At 41.6% G+C, this 14390-nt stretch overlaps 2 protein-coding genes across 3 annotated transcripts; one reads left to right on the top strand and one right to left on the bottom strand.

Annotated features, from left to right (window-relative positions):
• The first annotated feature begins 2099 nt into the window (after positions 1-2099).
• smdt1a (single-pass membrane protein with aspartate-rich tail 1a) lies at positions 2100-6320 on the top strand. Of its 2 annotated transcripts, none has more exons than XM_088325987.1 (3): positions 2100-2302; positions 2455-2632; positions 6214-6320. In XM_088325987.1, the coding sequence occupies exons 1-2, from the start codon at positions 2168-2170 to the stop codon at positions 2590-2592; spliced, it is 273 nt and encodes a 90-aa protein (XP_088182113.1). In that variant the 5' UTR covers positions 2100-2167; the 3' UTR covers positions 2593-2632; positions 6214-6320. The 2 variants fall into 2 exon arrangements, with proteins under 2 accessions (XP_088182113.1, XP_088182114.1); XM_088325988.1 differs by lacking the exon at positions 6214-6320 and adding an exon at positions 2979-6025.
• An 827-nt stretch (positions 6321-7147) lies between these two features.
• Positions 7148-10340, bottom strand: ndufa6 (NADH:ubiquinone oxidoreductase subunit A6). Its single transcript, XM_088325986.1, has 3 exons — positions 10161-10340; positions 7428-7543; positions 7148-7360 (listed from the first exon to the last, which is right to left on the bottom strand). The coding sequence occupies exons 1-3, from the start codon at positions 10294-10296 to the stop codon at positions 7229-7231; spliced, it is 384 nt and encodes a 127-aa protein (XP_088182112.1). The 5' UTR covers positions 10297-10340; the 3' UTR covers positions 7148-7228.
• Positions 10341-14390: the final 4050 nt, after the last annotated feature.

The following is a 14390-nucleotide window of genomic DNA, read 5'->3' as shown; positions in this document are numbered from 1 at the left end:
AGTAGTGTCAAAGTCAAATGGATTGAAAGACCATAGAAAAGTTGAGCAACAAGCTGGGGTCCGGACTGGGCGATTGCACATTTTTAAGATGACTCTTAGAGTTTAGTGAACCCTTTTGAACCTACTGAAAACAAATATATTCCAATATGATCCAATAAATAAAATCATATTTACTTAAGGCTCTGTCAGTAATCTTAAATTTTCAACAGGCAAAAGACAAATTTCCTCGATTCAAAAATTCCCATAAAACATTGAACATTCGCTTCTAGCTTTGAGACTGGGAGGTCGGTGGTTTGCGCCCCGGCCGAGTCATTCCTAAGACTTAAAAAGTGGTCGGCGGCGCCCTCTGTTGGCTGCGGCTGCATCGGCTCGCTACAACGGGTCAGGTGCAATCGACATTTCGTTCTGTGTGCATTGTTACACAGAATGACAATACAAGGAAATTATTATTATTATTATTATTATTATTAGTTTGGCAAAAGTGGGTTAAATTGACTTCAAAGAAAATGTAATACCAATTTTATACACAACTGGAATATATTTTAAAACAGAGTTTGATTGAAATACATTCAAATAAAGTGCAAATTTATGTCGCAAAAACAACACTTTCTTCAAGGAGAACTGATTTACAGTAAAATAAATAAAAGTTCTATAGTCAAGATCTCAGGGGCCATGGAAAACCTGGGAAAACCTGTGACATATGTATGTGCCTTAGATCTTGGATTTACAAGAATAACAGACGGGTCAGTGCAGCATCTGCCGTCATTCAGACCCTGTACAGGTCCTTCGTGGTGAAGAGGGAGCTGAGCCGAAAGGCAAAGCTCTCGATCTACCGGTCGATCTACGTTCCTACCCTCACCTATGGTCATGAACTTTGGGTTATGACTGAAAGAACACGATCAACAAGTGGCCGAAGAGAGTTTACTCCGCAGGGTGTCTGGGTTTTCCCTTAGAGATACGGTGAGAAGCTCAGTCCTTATTGAGAGGAGCCAGTTGAGGTGGCTCGGGCATCTGATAAGGATGCCTCCTGGACGCCTCCTTCGGGAGGTGTTCCGAGCATGTCCCACCGGCAGGGGGCCCCGGGGGCGACCCAGGACATGCTAGCGAGACTATGTCTCTCGACTGGCTTGGGAACGCCTCGGGATCCCGTCGGATGAGCGGGAGGAGGTGGCTGGGGATAGGGACGTCTGGGTTTATTTTAAAGGCTGCTGCCCCCGCGACCCGACCTCGGATAAGCGGAGGATAATGGATGGATGGAACATTTGCTTTAGTATTACCTATTTGTAGGAGTTTAGGCAGAAATGGTACTGGTTTATTTAGAAACAAGGATTAAAAATAACTAACATTCAAGAGTATTATTAGGGCTGCAACAATGCATCAAGAAAATCGATTAAAATCAATATTAAAAGCTTTGGCAACTAATTATTGATTTGTTGTATCACATGATTTATGAGCCACTACGTACATGAATCAATCAATTCACTGTATTGATTTAACAATCAATGCCAATAAGCTGGCACGCTGAGAGTTGTAGTACTACTTTAGTATGACAGAGAGCATCAAGACGGTATTTATAAAACAACTCAAATTTTCTTTAATTTATTGAACATTGCATCCTAAACAAAATTGGCATGAACGTTAGTAGTGTTTGTTGTATGATGAAACAAAGTAACAATTTAAGGGAACAGACAGTGCTGCTGAAGTGCAGTAAAAAAAAACGGAAAACGGGTAAATGAAATAGAATCATGACATTTAACTCAAGGGGAAGATTCTTATGGATATTATATATCATTTTTATAATGGAAGTATTCATCATATTTAAAAAAAAACAAATTTGTTGACAATACTGTGAAAAGTGGGTTTACATTTAATATATATTATTGGTGGATAAAAAAATGCTACACATAATTTTTTTTTTGTATGATAAGTCCAAATGAAATATTTTGAATAAGGTGGATACATTCGTATGCATTTTGTCTATTGTCAAGATAATTGACACGTAATAAGGGGAACTGCAATCATTGATCGGGCCGATGTTGACAGCCTTTACCTGCATTTGAGTGTGTACTTGCTGTGGCGATAAATTAGCGCTGGGCGGCGCTGTTGTGTCTCCTCATCGCATCGCCAACGTGGTTCCGCATTACTCCGCATCCAAGCGCTGCTAATCATGGCGTCGGCTTTTCGTCGCCTCGGCTGGCTTTCGGCTGTCAGGAGCGTTTTCTCCTCCCCGGCGAAGACTGTGACAGTGTGTCGATCGGCCGTTTGCTCCTCTTCCGGGGCCATTTTACCCAAACCCAAAAAGGTGAGTAGTTGTCTTTTCTTGGCTTGAGCAGGGTCTATGCGCGACATATCTAGTACCGGATGACCACCGCAGAGGTACCATTTCCCACCTCTTTATTTGACCTGTAGCAAAATAAACTAAGCGTGTGTTTCTATGTTGACTCCGGGGAGCAGACCCCATTTGGCCTTTGGCGAATTGCAGCGGTAGTGGTGCCTTTCTTGTATGTGGGGACTCGAATCAGCAAGAACTTCGCCGAGCTCCTGGAGGAACACGACATTTTTGTCCCGGAAGACGATGACGACGACGATTGAGTGGAACAGACGAATCTACGTCAACTATCGGCGACGCCAGGTACATGCTGTGTTCAAATACATATTGTTTTTTGAGTTGCAATTGTTTTTCTTCCAGAGGAAGGGATCGGCATCCCCAAATAATGACAGAGCCGTAACGTTTATTTTCCGCAAAGTCGGCGCACGGGAGTGTGAATCGTAATCTTTCGTATGTTTAGTAGATCTGAGGAAAACCAAGTAGGTATTTATTTATAAATCCCAATTTGTGTATTGTGTTCGTGTGTGGCCAAACAGAATTTCGTGATAATATACACAATTGTACTTTAGACTTGTGGGAGTGTTTTAGCTAGGTTTGTGTCAAGGAACCGCCAATCAAAACCAAAGAAATCCATAAACCTCTCCTTTAGTGTACAGGCAGCTCTGGAGCTGCATGCGGCCAAGCAGCTCTTTGGCACTCCCTTGTGGCTCACTGGCACTTTTTCAACCAACCATGGCCCCAACAACCTCGCTCAAGTGGAATGCTCGGCCAGCTACGCCGAGCCCGCCAACGGCGGGCCATTATGCTTTTTGACAAATAAAAATGACACTGATTTTGACGACAGACCAAAGACAACTAAAACACAAATATGCCTGGAGCCGCAATTACTGTAAAGCCTTATATTACATGTGTCAAACTCATGGCCCATTAGCCAAATGTGGCCCCCCACATGATTTCATGTGGCCTGTGAGAGCTTTAAATGTCTGAGCGTCTAAAAATCGACAGATCGAAAGAGTGTTTTGTCCACAAACTACATTTCCAACGATGCCTGGTGACTACAATACCGGCACTGTGTTGGTCCTGCGCAGCTCGACGCCAGTATTTTCATGCTAATGATTGGAATATAGAAAATTCTATTATTATTAGAATGTACTATTTTAGTTTGGTATACTGTGATACCTCTATATACATGATTATTTTTCCCCAATTTGTGATTGTATCTAGAATTCTTCATATCGTGAGTCATTTTGCCCAAAATCAATTTGTTTTCCGTGTCCTACAAGCATCCAAGTGTACCCTAAAGAGCTGTAAAACTTCTTCCTGATCAACTAAAAACACATTCAAATAGTAATTGAACAGAAAAATACAATAAAATGACTTTAGAGCCTTGGTCTCTAGTGGTAATTTTTGGAATGTCTCAACTTGGATTTTCTCTTGTGTGTCAAGAATAAAGACATTGTGTCTGCAGGATTTTTCATAGCCCGTTTGTCCTTAATCACAAAGTTTAAAAGGGCTGTACATTCTACTATTGCACCATCTCCTGATCTAAAACCTACACAAGGGCAAGGAAAAACTCAATAGGGTCACTGTATTTCATTTATGACATTCATGTTGTGACATTTCTTTGATGGGACTGTAATATTTGACTGAAATAATTGAAATATTCAGAGTTACTTTACATGAAGGAGTAGCCACATTTAGCTTACATACCAATTTAATTTTGTTGCACGAATAAGTTACTTCAGGCCCTTTTGAGGACAGCTATTATGCTGTTGTGGCCCTCAGTGAAAATCATTTTTACGCCTCTACCTTATACAGACCTTTTTTTACTCACGTAAAAGTTTTTTAAAATATTTTGGGAAAGCATTAAGAATGTTGTATTTTACAGTAGGAGTTTAAAAAAACTTTACATTGCAGTACAATTACTTCAAACTGAATTTTAAAAGTTGCAACTATGGGACGAATAGCAAAACCTACTGTAATTACTGCTATTCACCTGCTTCTTAAAGGGGCACTGTGTAATTTGACCACTAGATGGTCGCTGAATTGTGTAGTCCAACTGAAAACGTGTGCTAATAAGCAGACCTAGTTACCTAACCACGCCATTTTTTTTTTTTTGCCCACCCTTTCCATATTGAGATACCCGTAGCAGCACAATGGCCAAACATGTAAGCTCCCTCTCGGTTAGCTGTGTTAGGTAAAATGAAAAATTCGGCTTGAGTATTTTCAAAATATGCACATTTATATGACAGTTTGTGTATTTTTGGTGAATTCCAATAGTTTTTTGGGGTGGAATGAAGTATTTTCGCACCAGTAGTAGGTGCTAAACAATATACAATGTCCCTTCAAAGAACATCTTAGCAGAAAAAAATGTAGATTTCTGAAACAAACTGCATTTTTAGGGTGCAATTCCAGGTGGTCTTTAAATTTCAGCAAAGTCTGATACTATAAAGCAAAGGTCGGCAACCTATGACACGCGTGCCACTTCTGGGGTTAACCAGTGGCACATTTTTTAAAATGGGCATTTTTACCTGAAATTTAGACATTTGCGTGCCGTGTTGTTTAGAGGCTTTACAGTAGCGCCCCTCCCCTTCTGCTCCGTGTGTGTGTCTGCACAGCGACTCGCAGAAGAGGAGAAATCTGTGTTGACCCAGCCACAGAAACACCGGCGCGCGATAAATGAACGTATGACAGCTCCTGCAGTGACAAAATCTCGTTCTTTGACTGACTGGGGGCTTGTGCAAAAAAATGACCGTGCTGTTTGTGCATTATGCCTCGAGGCCGTTGTACCTCGCATGTCAAGTGTTAAACGTCATGATGAGACAATACATGAATTCAAGGCGTAGACATTAAAACGTGCTGTGTCCAGGTACGGCAAACAAACACAGACCCTAAAAACCTTTTGTCACTGCTAAAAACACCACCACTAAAGCAAGTTATCACATTGCTCACGACTTTCATAGCAAAGCACGGAAAACCATTTATATCTGAGACCAAATCAGCTGTTATTTCTGTTGCACTTATTTTCAAGTAGCCTTCTGCCTTGTTGCGGTTATTTCATTTTTTTATAATTTCTGCAATAAGATTTCATTGATGAAGGGTATGGTAGCTGTCCATATCACATGTTTTTGATTTTAGTTCATTGTTGATGAAGAATGGTTGATAAAGGTAGATTCTTTTGGTAAAAAGTTGAAGTCATGGATGTCTACAGGCCTCCCCACATGTTGCTCATATTAATTTTTTAGTTTATTGATGAACAAGAATAGTGTAAGAAATTGATTTAGTTATATTATTTGATGTATATCCTTATTGTATAGTCAGACTGGTGTAAAAATACAGCTCTTTCGGATATAAACAAAAATGTGCGAATCATTAATCTTTGTGCGACACACTGGTTTACAAGGACATTTGAAAGTGGCACTCCACACCGAAAAGGTTTCTAACCCTTGCTCTAAAGCCACCAGGTAGACCCCCTAAGGACACTTGAGTAGCTAAGCGGACAGGTACTGATAATAGCTATGATTTTATAGGAAATTTTCTTTTAACTGGCAAGATGTTCTAGTAGTTGACTGAGCCCATTTTAACTTGACCTCTAATAGTTACAACCAGGTTATAGCAAAGTAATAACATAAGTTGTCAATTTAGAAACTTAAACTGGTAGCCCTATTTGCCAAAGAGTAACAAAAATACCCCTCAGCTCAAGGTTAAAGGTTAACTTATTTCGTTGTGTGTGTTTTGCAACCCAGTGGAATTGTTGTGCTTGCCACGATATGAGAAAATGTGTCTAATTCAAACTAACTTCCCATAATGTGCGTGATGACGCAACAAACTTAACGCCTTGTGTCCCATTAATTACCTAATTGTAATTTTTTTTCCCCCCACAGACCTCATTTGACCCAGCTGTACTGGGAAGAGTTACCACTCAACTAGTTGTTTTGTCTACGTGTTACTGTCACTGAGCCCAATAAAGTCTTCTTGTACTGTGTTTGCATTCAATAGTAAAGGTTTCAATAATTTAGCTACTGTATGTATACCGTAATCCCTCATTTTTTTCGCAGCTAATGGAGACCAGATACCCCAGCGACATACATGTTCCGTGTAGTAATGCTGCCGGTAATAATAACAACATACTATTACATGTCCGAGAGCACACATGTTTACGTGCTGAAAAACGACAAACTCTCATACTTCGAAACCTAGCACAGTAAACAATATACAATTTATAAGCTAAGATCGGAAAACATGATTGTACCAAAGTAGTTTAGTGTTGTCCAAAGAAAAAGAGGTACTTTTGCAGAAGTTTCTAAATTTAAATATTTTAACCTACAATGCACTGAGGCTGCGAAGTACAAAGCATGAAGTAGTACAGAGGTACGGTTATGTTTAACAATAGACTATTGCAGGGGTGTCAAACTCATTTTATCTCAGAGGCCACACGATGGAACAAACATTCTAGTCGGGGGCTGGACTAGTAGATTAGAGAGAAAGAAATGAGAGTGGAAGAGAAAAAGAGACGGTGGGACAAAGAAAGAAAGGGAGAAAGAGAATATCAGAAACAAGAGATAAGAGAAATAGTGAGGGAGGGGAAAAGAAAAATCCAAAGGGGAATAGAAAGAAGGGGAAAACAAAAGAGGTCCCGCAGGCTGGATTCAATCCCTTAATGGGCCTGATCCGGCCCAAGGGCCACCCGTATGTCACCCCCGGACTAATGGGTGCGTTTGATGTTAAACCCAGTGTGTACTATTTGACCACTATATGGTCAGAATAATTATCGATCCCTCATAAAAATTTTGTTTTATAATAAGACAAACAAGCGAGTGAACGTTTTGCGTGTATTTACATTAAAAGGGATCATCTGGACTCTGTCTCGACAAATAGACAAATGCAGAGCTCTAAGTTTCAGGGATCGTGGCCCCGGTAAAATTTGGACAGGAAATCGGTCGTGCGTGGTTCTTCAGACTCGTGAAAATAACGCATTACGTGTGTCCTCTGTTTCCATACGTGGATGGTCTCTTGGAGCTCCATTTTCCCCTGCAAAATGACAAGAATGTGAAGCCGATTCCATAAGGTCAGAAGTGCACTTGTGTGCGACCGTTACCTTAATGACTAACATGTCGATCATACGAGGGTCCGTGACATGTTTGTTTTTGTCGAACATCTCCCTCACTTTGTCTCGGCCCTGTTGTGTTGTGATGTCCAGCTGAAACAGGGTCACTGTGGAACAACAAAGGAGAAAATCATGCATTTTATGAAGAGCTTTGAAGCCCATTTCACATGACATCGAGCAGTGGACAGCCAGGACTGATGGCCAGCCAATCACGGGGCACATAGACCATTAGCCATACAACCAATCACACGTGCGTCCAAACCTAGGGACAATTTGGAGTCACCGATCAACCTGCCATGCACGTGTTTGTGGGAGGAAACCAGAGTGCCAAAAGAAAACCCACGCAGGGAGAAGATGCTAACTCTGCGCAGGGAGGCAGTTAGCTGGAATTAAACCCAGGATGTCTGAACTGCATACCTGTCAACCAAAATAGTTTCTCTGTATTTTATACTATTGATAATAATTTCAAATTGTGTATTACAATTTTAGTATGGGGAAAAGATTGTATTTTAGACTGTTTTTTTTTTGTTTGACAAATCTCATCTTGCTCGATCTGAAAATTAGCAACACTAAATTTAATGCAAGTAGAGAAAGAACTAAGGAACCGGCTAAAAGAATAGTTTGAGTTGTTTATTTAGTAAATAAAATAAACTTGGCTGAAGTTGAAAGGTATGGAACTGTAAGGTGGATGTGCCATCAATTCAATAATGAAAAACTATAATGGCTGGGTGCCATTAGAGCATCTCCTGCAATGACAGGGGAAATCTTTTGGGTGGGAATTCCATTTTAGCAGGGTCATCAGCACATGAGATCAGAAAACCCAAAGAGCAAGAATGAGTCCAAATGGAAGACTAAAGTCCTGAAAATAGGGGGTACGGACAGTAATTGTCTACATAGATATCGTTTGGAAAAGATTTAACTTCAAAATACAAAACATCCAAGGAGAAAACAAAAAAAGGAGGGACTGGAAATTGAAAAGCAACTCTTCAGTCATCTTCAGTCAACAAAAACCAAAAGTGCTGATTTGGCATTTTGGGGCATTAATCACATCTAGGGTAATGTACCAAACTGCCTGTGAAAGATGGTGGTCATATCCAAACTCATTTCCCCTTTTCTTTAAGGATGTTTTGCATAATTATGTTGCTCGCTGTTAGTTTCGCAATTTACCTTGTTGAAACGTATTTCATACCAGAGATTTTCAACCACTTTGCTGCGAGAAATTATCCAATGTGACTTTTTGAAATTTAATAAAACATTTATGAATCATTTTCTGCAAATATTATGTCATTGTCAAGTGTCTTTGCGGTAAAAAACTGGGGTTATTATAAATAATATTGTAATTAAAGACACTGTTCAGTGTCATTTTATAACATTTTAGGTTAGGGGTGTGCCGCAAAATTTTTCCAATGTAAAAAAACATGCCCTGGCTCAAAAAAGTTCGGAAAACACTGCTTTATATGATCTTGTCACAACAGAATGAGATACCTGTCAACCTAAAACAATTGATTCCCTTACTAATGATTTTGAATCCTTTTACAAACACAATGCAATTTTTATTCAAATCCAGACAATGTAGAACAAAAACAAAGAATTTGTGTAAGAAAAACGAGCGAAAAACAAATGCATGATTTGTTACTGTACCCATACCTGTCAACCTGTACGTTTTTGCTGTACAAAGTACGTTTAAGACGTACAAAAAAAATCTGTACGGAAAAACGCAAATATGTCAATTATGGGAACCATCCGGTATACACCGACTATCATAAAACGGCAAATCAATCAAGTCAAACGACTTCGCCGCGGAAGCTTCTATCTCGGTATTGTTTTTTTTCATTGAAAACTTGGAGAGCAATTTGATGTAGTGAAAGGAAGTCCGTCTCTTTTTAGAGAACCGGCTTTTTCGGCTCAACTCATTAAATAGAGCCGTCTTTCAAACGGCTCACTTGCTTTGATGCATTATATTTATTTATTATTATTATTATTATTTTGTATAAAGAAGTTAAGAAACAAAGGAAGTATAAATTATGAAAATGAAAAAAAGACAGGCTTGTGGTTATCCCTTTAATCAGTATGTTACAAACAATAATTTAATGCAAAAAATGAATTCATAATTTGAATAAGAAAATGTGTTATTCTACTTAATTATAGTTGCATGTATTTTTTCTTTCTACAGTGAACGTCCAAGCTACTTAATTTTTTAACTTTTTTAAAAATAATAAACCTCATTCATGTCGAGCAACTCAGGATCTCACAACAAAATGTTAATTAACAATATATAAGATGTATAATATACCATGTTAAACTACAAAAATAACACGTTTGAAAAAAAATATAGTGCGAGATTATTTACATTTTGTAAGGGAAAACACAACAGTTTGTAAGGGTATGGAGCCGTGGAGCTTGACAGGTATGCTGTACCGCAACAATATTGGCAATTTACGGTGTCGTTCTCTGCTAGCAGTGACCGAGACGATCTGGAATAAAGCCGAAACAGGCAAGATGAGATCGGTCCAAAAACATTAAAAAATATTCTTCAGAAATAAAGTCCTGTACAAACATTGTAATACGGCTTACGGCATTTGAAATGATTCAAAACGTATAAATACAGGTTAAACGTAAAAGTCGATAGGGGAGCCATGTTGACATGACCGCTTTAGAGGCAAGCTAATAGCTGAATGCACCCACGACCTTGACAACCGTATCCTTCTCAACAAATGCACATACCAGTGTTGGGGATTTCTCGATACCAGGCTCGGTACAGCTCTCGGACTCTGCGCTTCGCCTCATCCAAATCTCTGCTGAAAATTGGTTTAACAACTTTAGCGGCACCGACAGCTCGCGTTGCTGCAGTGGACGCCATGACTGTTGTCGTCCTGTCTCTTCTTCGACGGTTTTACAAAAAGTAAATTGCGCCATCTAGCGCACGTCACTTTCATGCGCCTTTTCATTACGAGTTTAGTGGTCTCACGAAACTGTTTGGCGCGTATGTAGCGACTTACTCCAAAAGTAACTAAACAGTAACAAATATATACTTTCATTGTCATAACCTCCCTTAACTGCTTTAAAACTACCACATCCAGGGTCGGAGTGGGCTCCCTCTTTAGGCCGGGAGTTTAACACCCAAAGCCGGCCCACTTAGCGATAAAGGAGCAATTTGAATGAATGAAACAACAGCGCGCTCTTATGACGCATTTTACTGGGATTAAATCCTGGTATATGTTGATAAATTAACAGGAAACATTTTACACTTTCAATTCCAAGTTAAAGTACATACATATTCTGATATTGATAAAAACACAATTACCCATGACAGAATGAGTAATTTGAGATCAAATTGCACTGGCCCTTCCAAAAGATTGTGAGGCTTTACACTAAACTCTTGCAAAGTAGCTTCACTACACGGGGTACTTAAAACATCAAAATCCTCCTAAGCAAAGTACTTGTCTCTGGAATTTTGTTGATGACAATGTCATTGTCCATAGACTTGAATATTTCCTTTACAGTGTACAGCAGTTTGAAGACCGTGAGCTTCTGAGATTAGTTTTTACATGCTTCATGTGCTGTCCCTTCTCAAGGTTTCTTCATTTTTCTCATGTTGAGGTTTTCTTTGCCCTCATGCGGGTTTTAGATCAGGGGATGGTGTAATGATAGTCAGTGGTTTCCTATAATCTTTGGTCTGTGCAGCCATTTGAGACTCCTTGTAATTAAAGGCTATACAAATAAACATAACTTGACTAGTAGCTCTGCTCACATGCAATCTGTGTACAGGAAAGGTTCAACAGGAACTTATATGCCAGCCCAATAATGTGATAAGCATCTGTGAGGTTATATTGTGAGATGGCCTGCTTTTTTGCTTCCTTATTTTTCCTCAAAATTATTTTTTCTTTTATTTTTTACTGCTTCGCTCTACCACTTTTCCTTATTTTCCTTGTATTTTGATTTTTCTAGCCTTTTGATTCAGTTTTTCTTCCTTTATTTTTGTTTTTCTTGTTTCACTCGGTTTGCATTTATTATTATTGTTCTGCTATTGTTAATTTTTTTTCTTTAGCTTTCCCACAAGTAATTTTGAGCATCGGGTTACATAACAATTTTTAATATTTGGATAAAAGCAACAAGAACAATCTGAAGAGGCTTTTGGGAGTCAAAAGAGCTCTTTATTTAGTGAGCGGAGCCAAAAGAGACACTTCTCGAAAAAGAGACTACGAGCTTATTTGAATGAGAGGAGCCACCAGGTAAAGGTAATTATCTGCTAAATTCTGCAAACATGTAGCACAAAATACAACCAGGGACACACAAATGAAAGGCAACAAGTGCAAGATGAGTGAAAGGAACTATAACAGTCCTTTTTTTTTCTCTCCCTGGCTTTTTTCGGCTCCACCTACACCTTTCCGCCCTCCATCGTACCTGACTCATATCATTTGCGCTGTTCAATGTTATTTTTACTGCTATAGAGAAGGAGAGTGGTGCCTTAACAAATGAAGATTTGGGAGGGGAAAATTTCCCCAAATAGTAAAACTCACCTCATCTGTTGAGCTGAATGTGGCCGAATAGCTGACGAAAGAATGAATGCATGAGTATGGTTAGAAAGTGCAAGTGACAGATACATGTTAAAACTTTTTCTCATCCAGCCATCCAAAACTCAACCTTGAAATATGCCAGCCCTTCGGGAAATCTCTCGTCTCTCGACTATTCCTGAATAGTCACTCCGGCATTGGCTACATATGAAAAGAAATGGAAAAAAATCTTTACACCAACATGTGGAAGCAGTAAACCCTTCATATTTCTTGAGAGTTTGCAAACAAACACATAGCCCAGACACTCTATATCCATTTTGTCTCTGGGCTTCAAACCACTCAAAGATCTCCATTTCTGAGTGCTGCCCTAGACGTTTTTTTCTCCAGGCATGGAGCATTGTAAAAATTATTTTACAAATAAAAAAGAACAAAATTTAGCACTTACAGTATAAATTCCTGTATAAGCTACGTCCCACCCCAAAGAGCTCGTTACCATTCGCTACCAGTGACACACAACCGAACATGCGCATATAAGTAGATTCAGATTCACTTTATTGTCATTCGTATACACGTGTATACAGAACGAAATGTCGATACATCTGACCCGCACAGTTTCTTTGAACGTCAGCCGGGATAGATAAGATTAACCATGTCTTCGTCAGAATTTTAGCGCAGCAGTTCGTCATCTCGCGGTTCGATGCCACTTCCAGTTGTTAAATGGTCCAGTTTATTGTCCAGAGAGCGAACGTTGGAGAATGGATGGGAGAGGCGTTTAGCCTTTAGCCTAGCTGTTAGTCCCCCTCGGATGGGTCTGGCCTTGATGCGGCGAGGGGGCTTGCGTGTTCCAGTGACCCTGGAGAGCGATACCGTCGGGAGCTTGCTCCTGGTAGGGTCACCCATGGCGGGCCGGTATCCGGGGTAGGTTCCAGACAAACAAAGACCCCAGCGTGTCGGTACGCTGTGAGGTGGCAGCCCCACCAACCGACTATCCTGCGGAGGGCTAACAACTCACCCAGGAGAGACCCTCTTTGTTATGAAACTGACCAGAGAAAGAAGCCGGACTGACCAACACGGTAACGGACCCCAGCCTGCCCCCGACCAACTCATCAGCTGGACACCCATAAGCGACAGACTACTGTCTGCTCGCTTCCTCCACCATCACGACAAGATGACAGTGATCGTGGCCTACGCCCCCACCGATGTCGCTGATGAGGATGCGAAGGACGCGTTCTTTGACCAACTCCACCAGGCTGTCGACCAAGCCCCACCACACGACGTCACCATCATCCTCACTGATGCCAACGCCACTCTATCCAGCAATGATCGGTCCCCCGGCTCACCTGTTGGCACCACCTTCGTTGACAGCACAACAAACGACAATGGCAACCGCCTCCTCCTCCTCTGCCACCAAAACAACCTCTGTGTTGCTGGCACCTGGTTTCCCCAGAAACGCATCCATCACTGGACGTGGTACAGCCCAGATGGCAGAACCAGGAAGGCATTGGACCACATCCTGATATCACGACGCTGGAAGTCGTTTGTAACCAACTGCCGGGTGTTCACAGGAGCACAGCTTGGCAACACAGACCATGGTCTGCTGGTGGCCCAGCTCAAGCTAAAGCTCCGAGCCAACCAGCACAAGACTCTGCCTCGCCCCGACTCCTCCCGACTCAGCGACCCCAACATCGCCAGAGACTTCAGTTGCTCCATCCGCCGCACTCTCGATGCCCTGGCTCCTGACAAGCTGACAGACTGGGCGGCCTTCAAGGAAAGTGTCCTCCAGTCTGCTCACAATGTCCTCGGACGCCCGCGATCCTCCCCGAGAAAGCCCTGGATATCAGAGAGGACACTAAACATCATAGACCAGCGGCGTGAGGCCCGGCTCCGAGGCGACCTCACGGAGTATCGGAGACTGAACCGCCTGCGCAATGTGGCCATTGCTGAAGATAGGGAGAGGTTTTGGCAGGCAGAAGCCCAACAGCTTGAGTCCGCGGCCAACAACAAAAACATGAGCCGCGTATTCAGTCTACTACGCCAAGCCCGTAGCGGCCCACACATAAAGACAGCCCCTGGTAAAAGACTCAGACGGCAACCTCATCATGACAGAAGCCAACTGCCTCGCGCGCTGGAAGGAGCACTTTAGCCTCCTCTTGCAGCACAGCACCATCCCAGCTGATCCCACCCTCCCAGTGGCTGCAAACACAGCACCTCCTAGCGACACCTGCTGCACAGACCCTGTAACACCCGAGGAAGTGAGAGCTGCTCTGAAGAAGCTGAACACCAAGAAAGCCCCCGGCATCTGTGCCATTACCGGCGAGATGCTCAAGGCCGGCGGTGATGGCATGGTGGAGTGGCTAACCTGCCTATTCAACCAGGTGTGGGAATCGGAGCAGCTGCCCACCGACTGGACCAGAGGAGTCATCATGCCCTTCTGGAAATG

The sequence above is a fragment of the Urocampus carinirostris genome, chromosome 1 (assembly GCF_059441175.1).
Source record: "Urocampus carinirostris isolate Australia breed hairy pipefish chromosome 1, RoL_Ucar_1.0, whole genome shotgun sequence".
In the NCBI taxonomy this organism is placed as follows: Eukaryota; Metazoa; Chordata; class Actinopteri; order Syngnathiformes; family Syngnathidae; genus Urocampus; species Urocampus carinirostris.
The sequence above is the reverse complement of the archived record's forward strand: the minus strand, read 5'-3'. Positions and strand labels throughout refer to the sequence as shown.

Bases quoted from the DNA above. Each gene is read 5' to 3' on its own strand.
- smdt1a (XM_088325987.1), top strand. From the start codon at position 2,168: ATGGCGTCGGCTTTTCGTCGCCTCGGCTGGCTTTCGGCTGTCAGGAGC. The intron at 2,303-2,454 runs GTGAGTAGTTGT...TCCGGGGAGCAG, and splicing joins TTTTACCCAAACCCAAAAAG to ACCCCATTTGGCCTTTGGCG.
- ndufa6 (XM_088325986.1), bottom strand. From the start codon at position 10,296: ATGGCGTCCACTGCAGCAACGCGAGCTGTCGGTGCCGCTAAAGTTGTT. The intron at 7,544-10,160 runs GTATGTGCATTT...GTTGTTCCACAG, and splicing joins TCGAGAAATCCCCAACACTG to TGACCCTGTTTCAGCTGGAC. The intron at 7,361-7,427 runs GTAACGGTCGCA...GTCATTTTGCAG, and splicing joins TCGACATGTTAGTCATTAAG to GGGAAAATGGAGCTCCAAGA.